Consider the following 8,842-nt stretch of genomic DNA (forward strand, 5'->3'; position numbering starts at 1 on the left):
AGTTGATGGAGAGCTCCTGAGGTGGAGACCCACACCCTCAATCCAGACACGGAGGGCTATTTCCCCTATATTGTACCCATTTATCCATCTCTGAGTGAGAAGATTCCTAAATTTAAGTAGGAAAAAGTGAATGAAGAAGAGTATTTGTGTGTACAAATCTGTGTGTCATCCACTTCGTCCCAGATATCATAAATTTAAACATTCTTCTAACCTAGGAAAATCCAGTATTTTAATGTTGACATCAATTGCACAATGGTTATCAGAAAAACCATGTATATTTGCATGGTGATCTATTGACAAAATGTGTCATAGTTTGCTACTCCTTTCCATGAACCAGAGAGTTATTTCAGCTTATCAGCTCCCTCCCCTAGAAATTTACATCAATCCTCTTCCCGCCACCCCCCAGTCCTTTGACTTGATTATGAAATCAGGTATTCAACAGAGAAATTACTCAGCCTCTCACTTCTGCTTTTGAAGACCATAAAACGGTCAGGGAGAAACTAGCGGATAGAAAACCTCTTTGAGGCACAAGGCACAACAGGCTGCTCTGGGATTCTCTTCAGCCAATCTTCATTGCTCAAGTATGACTTTAACTAATACTTCCTTACAACTAGGGAAGGGAGGTGCTAAAGGAGTCTCTCTATCTCTCTCTCCTTCTTTGTCCCTCTCTCTCTCTCTTCCTCCATCCCTCTCTTTCTCCTGCCCTCTCTTCCTCGCTCTCTCCATCTCTGCCTCCCTCTCTCAGCTTTTTGCAAAAATGCAAGGTGTAATGTAATTGCTTATGACTCGGAAAATATTCTGGGAATGAATACTGCTTATCTAGCACCTGACACCCTAAAGGTTAGTGTCAAAGCCTCTGCTCCAGCTCACCTCACAAATGCACTGCGAGTTTGGGTTTGGTTTAGCAAATGCTTTTCTCTAGATTCAAAGGACATCTCTTTCACACATTCATTCATTCACTCAGAGATCACTTATTTGTGTGCCTGCCATGTACTGGATGCTGAGAGAAATCACACATGAACATAGCTATCATGGGGAATTCACTCATTTTCTTCTTTTTACACAGGTGTCTGAAGCAGCCATGGCAGAAGTACCTGAACTCACCAGTGAAATGATGGCTTACTACAGGTTAGTGGGGACACTGAGACATGAGTAACATGAGCAGGACTTCTCTTTCAAGAGCGGAGTGTTATCTGTGCTTGGAGACCAGATTTTTCCCCTAAATTGCCCCTTTCTGTGGCAAGCAGGGTTCCAAGTAAATCTGATTTGAAGACTTCTTTCCCATTACAAATCCCTCCAGCCTTGGGACTTGGAGGCTATCCAGATGTGTTGTTGCAAGGGCTTCCTGCGGAAGCAAATGAAGAGAAAAGATTCCAAACCGACAATAGAAGGAATCCCTTTGCAAAGTGTGGCTTGGAAGAGAGACAGAGAGCTCAGATTTTAGCTTACTCTCCTGGGCTGGAGGTTAGGCCTCAGGATCCAACAGGGAGCACCCAGGGTGCCCACCTCTCAGGCCCGGAATCTGCCTCTTAGACTGTTCTGTGCCTGTCACCGTGGAACTTGCCAGGTATTTTCAGGCAGCTTTGAGTGACACGCTGTTTGCAGTTTCTTATCAACAGTCAAGTCTTGTACACAGGGAAGGAAAAATGAATCTGTTTAGAAGACATAATTGAGCCATCCCCTGTTTTTATTGCAGTGGCAACGAGGATGACTTGTTCTTTGAAGTCGATGGTCCTAAACAGATGAAGGTAAGACTATGGGTTTAGCTCCCAACCCAAGGAAGGGCTCTAACACAGGAAAAGCTCAAAGAGTTCTGAGCCACTTTGATGCCATGCTATTTTGTTTTAGAATAACTTTCACCTCTTCCAGTGAGACACAGGCTGCACCACTTGCTGACCTGGCCACCTGGTCACCATTATCACCATGGTCACTCACTAACGTTGGTGATGGTGACCACACTTGGTGGCGACAGGGGAGTAGTAGTGATAATTTCTGTTTTGTACTAGGAAGACAGTCAAGTCTTCAACACAAATTTGATTCTCCTTTTAGGAGAAAGGTTCAGCCTTGTTCAATCAGGTTCAATCACTTGAGTTAACTCATAAACCAAGAGATGATCTTGAGAACTAACAAATATCTACCCCTTTCAAGTAGAATAGTTTTTTGCTTCCAGGGGTGAAGCTTGTAACAACAAGATGTAAATTATGTAAACAAAAAGATGAATTGAGACTTGAAAGAAAATTATTCACTTGCTGTGTGACCTTGACAAGTCATTTTACCCGCTTTGGACCTCATCTGAAAAATAAAGGGCATGAGCTAGATGATCTCTGAAATGCTGGCATCTTGCAACCTTTGGTTCTGAAATATTTTCAGTGGTAGCTAAGGGCATTTGGGCAGCAAATGGTCATTTTTCAGACTCATCCTTACAGAGAGCCATGTTACACTCCCGCTGTCTCTTCTGTTTTATACGATGCTCAGTAGCCCTCCTACGTGGCCCAGCCATCGGCCCAGTTAGGTCAGTTGTGCAGGTTGGGAGGAAGCCACTTTTCTCTGACTTTACTTTTTTCCAGTTTGTGGCAGCCTCCCCTAGCCTCCTAATCCAGTCCTCAGTCTTGTTAAAACACATTTCTTTAAAAGTTTTAAGACTGGCATAACTGGTTGGCTCCAGCCGTGGAAGGAGCCCGTTGGCTTCTCTGTCTGGTCTTCACCCCTATTGCCTTTTCCAGCAGCTTGGTTCTGCTCCAGGTAGGAAAGTCTCTGGTGCTCAACTTTCTTTTGTGCATTTAGAGGTCTCTTTAACTGTCTTTCAAGGCTTTGAAACATTATCATGCCTTGAGGCAACATCAGTTAAGCCTTAATACAGAGCCTCTCTGAATAAGAAGACAGTGGTAATTTTTAAACATTTCACAAACAGTAACTACTCTTACAGGATTTGCAGAATGCCATGAGACAATGTTATGAAAAAGAAAAACAAAAGAACTGTGTAGAAAAATTGAATACTTGCTGAGTGAGCATAAGCGAATGGAAAGTGTTATGATCATCCACATGAGAAAGCAAATCATAGTGTGACTGCATTAGGGATACAAAAAGATATAGAGACGGTATACATGTATGGTGTAAAAAAATACAAAAATACAAATATATTTGTATGTTTTCACATACAAAAAAGATGAACAAGGTAGAAATGGGATTTATTCTAAAAGAATAGCCTGTAAGGTGTCAGAAAGCCCACATTCCAGTCTTGGGTCTGCCTCTAACTTGCCGCTGAGCTTCAAAGAGGAATAATTTTTTTATCTTATTTTATGAAAGGGAGTCTCACTCTGTCTCCCAGGCTGGAGTGCATTGATACAATCTCAGCTCACTGCAACCTCCTCCTCCTGGGTTCAAGTAATTCTCCTTCCTCAGCTTCCCGAGTAGCTGGGATTATAGGTGCCTGGCACCACTCCTGACTAATTTTTGTATTTTTAGTAGCGACAGGGTTTCACCATGTTGGCCAGGCTGGTTTCGAACTCCTGACCTCAAATTATCCATCCATCTCGGCCTCCCAATGTTCTGGGATTACAGGTGTGAGCCAGCATGCCTGGCCCAGAGAGGGATGATCTTTAGAAGCTCGGGATTCTCTCAGGCCCCTTCCTCCTCTCTGAGCTTTCTCCTCTCTGTTGTCAAAGCATGGCTCCTGGCAGGACCACCTCACCAGGCTCCCTCCCTCACTCTCTCCACAGTGCTCTTTCCAGGACCTGGACCTCTGCCCTATGGATGGTGGCATCCAGTTGCGACTCTCCCCCCAGCACTACAGCAAGGGCTTCAGGCAGGTCGTGTCGGTTGTCGTGGCCATGGAGAAGCTGAGGAAGATGCCGGTTTACTGCCCACAGACCTTCCAGGACAATGACCTCAGCACCTTCTTTCCCTTCATCTTTGAAGAAGGTACTTAGCCACACACAGGCAGTAGATCTCCACTTGTGTCCTCTTGGAAGCCATCAGGCTTCTAGCCAACTAAATTCCTCCAGAGACGAAGCCCTTCAAAGATAGGAAGTCCAGCAGGGAGATAAAACAAAGAAGGCTAGAAACCAAATCAATCATCTCTTTAGTGGAAACTATTCTTAAAGAAGATCTTGATGGCTACTAACATCTGCAACTCCCTCATTCTTTCTCAGGGGCCTTTCACTTACATTGTCACTATGAGGTTTGTAACCTCCCTGTGGGCTAGTGTTATGACCATCACCATTTTACCTAAGTAGCTCTGTTGCTTGTCCATAGTGAGCAGTAATAGAGCTGAAGCTGGAACCTATATCTAATAGTGTCAGGTCCAGTGTTCTTACCCACCCCCCTCCCAGCTTCATCCCCACCAGTGTTGTCATCAGACTTTGACCGTCCATGCGCAGATGTCATCCCAGAAACCAAATTCTGCTGCCTCACCTCAAGAGGCCTGCCCTTCTGATTTTATGCCTAAATAACATATGTGCTCCACATTTCAGAACCTGTCATCTTCGACGCATGGGATAACGAGTCTTATGTGTGCGATGCACCTGTGCGATCCCTGAACTGCACACTCCGGGATGCACAACAAAAATGCTTGGTGATGTCCGGCCCATATGAACTGAAAGCTCTCCACCTCCAGGGACAGGATATGGAGCAACAAGGTACGTGGAGACATCCTGGTTTCCCCACCTGGCCTCCCGGCAGCTTGCTAATTCTCCATGTTTTAAACAGAGTAGAAAGTTAATTTAAGGCAAATCATCAACACAAGTGAAAAGAAACATTAAAAAATAATATACGAACTTTTGTTTGGTCCTAGAAATGACACATTTGATTGCACCGGCCAGTACTCCAGTTAACAGGAGTGTGACCCTGAGAAATTAGATGGCTTAAGCACTCCCAAGACTATGCCCAGCCAAGTCTCTTGGGCATAGTGCTGTGTCAATGCTTCCACAGCATGGGGTCATTTGATGGACATGGCCTAACTGCCTGTGGGTTCTCTCTTCCTGTTATTGAGGCTGAAACAAGAGTGGTGAAGCGATAATATGTCCATCCCCATCCCCAGCCTTGCCCCCTTGCCCCAACATCCTTCCCACTCAATGCCAGATGATTACTTGTAGGGAAATTTTCCTGCCCAGCAGGAACTTATATCTCTCTGCTATAACTGGCAAATGTTTCAAGTGCGGTGAGCCCATCATTAGCTGTGGTGATCTTCCTGGCATCATGCCACAATAGCCAAAGCCTATGCACAGGAGTGTGGGCAACTAAGGCTGCTGACCTTGAAGGGCAGCCTCTCGCAGGGGAAAGCTATTTGCTCTCAGCCAGGCCAAGAAAGTCCTGTTTCTTTAGAACTGGGTAGTAAGAGTGGCCCTGGGGCCTCCAATGGACACTGCTGTGACTGAGGAAGATCAAAATGAGTATGTCTCTTTGGAGCCACCTTCCCAGCTCAGCCTCTCCTCTCCCAGTTTCTTCCCATGGGCTACGCTCTGTTCCTGAAATAGCTTTGGTGCCTGATTTCTAGCAGAAATACGGATTTACCTCTTTCCTTGTCTTCCACATTGATCAAATTATTCTGTTCCTCTGGATGGGCACATTGCCAGCCAGTGGCACAATGGCTTCCTTCATTCCTTTACCATTTAAAATGTAGACCCTCCTTCATTCTCCACTGTTACCCTCTGAAGCTCAGAGAAACCCTCAGGCATTTTGGGGGAAACCCGAAATCAACCAAATGACCCTGCTGCTGTCTGTGAGAAGTCAAGTTGTCCTGTCTCTTAGGCCAAGGAACCTCACTGTGTGTTCCCACAGGGGCTACCAAATTGCATGTATCCTATTCATGGGCCCCAGGGGTTGGACTGACCTTGCACTGCTGTGTCCCTAACCACAAGACCCCCTTCTTTCTTCAGTGGTGTTCTCCATGTCCTTTGTGCAAGGAGAAGAAAGTAATGACAAAATACCTGTGGCCTTGGGCCTCAAGGAAAAGAATCTGTACCTGTCCTGTGTGCTGAAAGATAAGAAGCCCACTCTACAGCTGGAGGTAAGTGAAGCTATGGAATGAAGCCCTTCTCAGCCTCCAGCTGTCACATATTCCCAGACAACCACCTTCTCCCTGCCCCCACCCCTAGGAAAAGCTGAGAGCAGGCCTATTTGACAATGTTGAATTAACATAAATAAATGTAATATAGTTTATAAATGCATGCAACCTTCAATCCTGCTGCAAAAAATTAAATCATTTTGCTGGTGTTATTATGTCCTACTGGAGTTATGACCCTGTAGATTATATATTGTTAGGGCTGCTCTCATTTGATAGACACTTTGGAAAATGAATGACCTAAAGAATCGCATAATCACGTCCACTCCACTCCCCAAATCACCCCTACTATCAACTTCAGCTTTCCCAGCAAAGCTTCATTTCCAAGTTGATGTCATTCTAGGACCATAAGGAAAACTACGGTAAAAAGTCCCTGGGAACTAGTTACCTCAAGAAGGTCTAGCCTTTAAAAAAAAAAAAAAAAAAAAAATCTCACCTACATTATGCTCCTCAGCATTTGGCACTAAGTTTTAGAAAAGAATAAGGGCTCTTTCAGTAAACATACAGAAAGTTGGGGGTCCAATTATAACTCAGGAGTCTGGCTCCTGATCCTGTGACCCACTCATCAATTTCCTCTCCAGCCAACCCAAAGAACATCTTTCCCACAGTATCTTTGTCCCTTTCCTCACAAAAATTCTTTCTCTTTTGCTGCAGAGTGTAGACCCCAGAAATTACCCAAAGAAGAAGATGGAAAAGCGATTTGTCTTCAACAAGACAGAAATCAATAACAGGCTGGAATTTGAGTCTGCCCAGTTCCCCAACTGGTACATCAGCACTTCCCAAGCAGAAAACATGCCTGTCTTCCTGGGAGGGACCAAAGGCGGCCAAGATATAACTGACTTCACCATGCAATTTGTGTCCTAAAGAGAGCTGTATCCAGCAGGTCCTGTGCTGAATGTAAACTCAACACTTAGGGCTGGAAGAAAGGGAACAGAAAGGTTTCAAATGTGGCTATAGCCTGGACATTCCTGTTGTCTACACCAATGCCCCAGTGCCTGTCTTAGGGTAGTGCTAAGAGGATCTCCTGTTCACTAGCCAAGATGGTCAGCTCTCTCCTTTCAGGGCCAATCCTCAGCCCGTTTGTTGAGCCAGGCCTCTCCCACCTCTCCTACTCAGGTAAAGCCCTCCTGACAGAACCCACAGCCACATTTGGTTCTAAGAAACCCTCTGTCCTTCACTTCCACCTTCTGATGAGCAACTGCTTCCCTATTTATTTATTTATTTGTTTGTGTTATTGATTGGTCTATTTAATTTATTCAAGAGGTCAAAAAAGTAGCAGTGTCTGTAAAAGAGTCCAATTTTTAATAGCTATGGAATCAATTCAATTTGGACTGGTGTGCTCTCCTAAAATCAAGTCCTTTCACTAAGACTGAAAATGTATAAGCTCAGATTATTTAAATGGGAATAATTATGAATGAGCAAGTATGATCACACTGTTCAACAGTTCTGAAATAAACTTCACTGAAAAAACAAAAAAAAGGTCTTTCCTGATCATTGACTTGTCTTGGATTTGACACTGAATAGTAAAGATAAACAGGGCTGTGAGAGTTCTTGGGGGACCAGAAGCCCACTCCTCATGGCTGAGTGCTGCAAAGTACCTGGAAACATCTTTAGCCTCCAAAGACTATCCTCCTTACCCATCCCCTTTATTTCTGTTGTTCAACCAAAAGATATTCAGTGCACATCTGGAACAGGATCAGCTGAAGCACTGCAACTAGTTGGGATTGGCACTTAACAGCTGCCAGTGATTTCTCTATCTCTGCAGCAAACATCTGTTGAGCAAGTGCTATGTACTAGAAGACAAGAATACATAGACAAGAAAGGTAAGAAGTTCCTCCTCAGATAGGAGAGGCAGGTAGGTAAAAGCAATAACAAGGCAATGTGCCAAGTAGAGTAAGAGAAAATACAAAAGGAGTATCCAGGAAGGAGTGAGGAGAGTGACATACGAATCAAGCCTAACGGGAGAAGCAGAAAATTTCCCCACATGGGCCAGGTGTGGTAGCTTACACCTTTAATCCCAGCACTTTGGGTGGCAGAAGCAGGAAGGTAGCTTGAGCCCAGGAGCTCAAGACCAGCCTGGGAAACATAGTGAGACCTCCATCTCTACAAAAAAATAAAATAATCAACCAAGCATGCTGGCACACACCTGTAGTCCCAGCTAGTTGGGAAGCTGGGACAGGAGGATCGCTTGAGCCCAGGAGGTCAAGACTGCAGTGAGCTATGATCGCACCATTGCACTCCAGGCTGGGTGGCAGAGTGAGACCCTATCTTCAAAGAAAGTTCCCAGGTAGAAAAGAAAAGGCCCTCAGGTAGGGGAACCAGCGTGAACAAGGGCATGGGGGTATAAGAATGAATGATGCAAAAAGTACACTGTCAGGATTGCGGGAGTCACCAGAAGAAAAGTCAAAGCACGAAACAAGCCAGGAGAAAAGTATTTGTAGCTCACATTCCAGGTAAAGGGATAATTTGCTTCACATGTAAAGAACTACCTCAAAACATTGGGAAAAAAAAAGAACAAAATCCAGCAAAACAAGAGGCAAGGGATATTAACAGTCTGTTCACAGAAAAGAAAATACTATTTGATCTTGGTCAGAGTAAAACAATGTTCAACATTACTGGTAATAAGAAAGGCAAATCAAAGGTGTGTACCAAGTGAATTTTTTTTTTTTTTTTTTTTGAGACGGAGTTTCACTCATGTTACCCAGGCTGGAGTGCAATGGCACGATCTCGGCTCACTGCAACCTCTGCCTCCTGGGTTCAAGCAATTCTCCTGCCTCAACC

The 8,842-nt window shown here is 44.5% G+C and overlaps 1 protein-coding gene across 2 annotated transcripts; it reads left to right on the plus strand.

The window, feature by feature from the left end:
- Positions 1–276: 276 nt before the first annotated feature.
- On the plus strand, positions 277–7,531 carry IL1B (interleukin 1 beta). Of its 2 annotated transcripts, none has more exons than XM_032243663.1 (7): positions 277–581; positions 1,067–1,128; positions 1,697–1,748; positions 3,720–3,921; positions 4,473–4,637; positions 5,877–6,007; positions 6,716–7,531. In XM_032243663.1, exons 2-7 carry the CDS (start codon positions 1,082–1,084, stop codon positions 6,923–6,925), a joined length of 807 nt encoding a protein of 268 aa, XP_032099554.1. In that variant the 5' UTR covers positions 277–581; positions 1,067–1,081; the 3' UTR covers positions 6,926–7,531. The 2 variants fall into 2 exon arrangements, with proteins under 2 accessions (XP_032099554.1, XP_032099553.1); XM_032243662.1 differs by lacking the exon at positions 277–581 and adding an exon at positions 605–840.
- The last annotated feature ends 1,311 nt before the right edge of the window (positions 7,532–8,842 follow it).

The sequence above is a fragment of the Sapajus apella genome, unplaced genomic scaffold (genome assembly GCF_009761245.1).
Source record: "Sapajus apella isolate SASKATOON/1434 unplaced genomic scaffold, GSC_monkey_1.0 scaffold52, whole genome shotgun sequence".
Classification (NCBI taxonomy): Eukaryota; Metazoa; Chordata; class Mammalia; order Primates; family Cebidae; genus Sapajus; species Sapajus apella.

Coding starts and splice junctions, on each gene's coding strand:
- IL1B (XM_032243662.1), top strand. CDS start 805: ATGAATACTGCTTATCTAGCACCTGACACCCTAAAG. Junction 1,749..3,719: donor ATGGTCCTAAACAGATGAAG/GTAAGACTATGG, acceptor CTCTCTCCACAG/TGCTCTTTCCAGGACCTGGA. Junction 3,922..4,472: donor TCCCTTCATCTTTGAAGAAG/GTACTTAGCCAC, acceptor TCCACATTTCAG/AACCTGTCATCTTCGACGCA.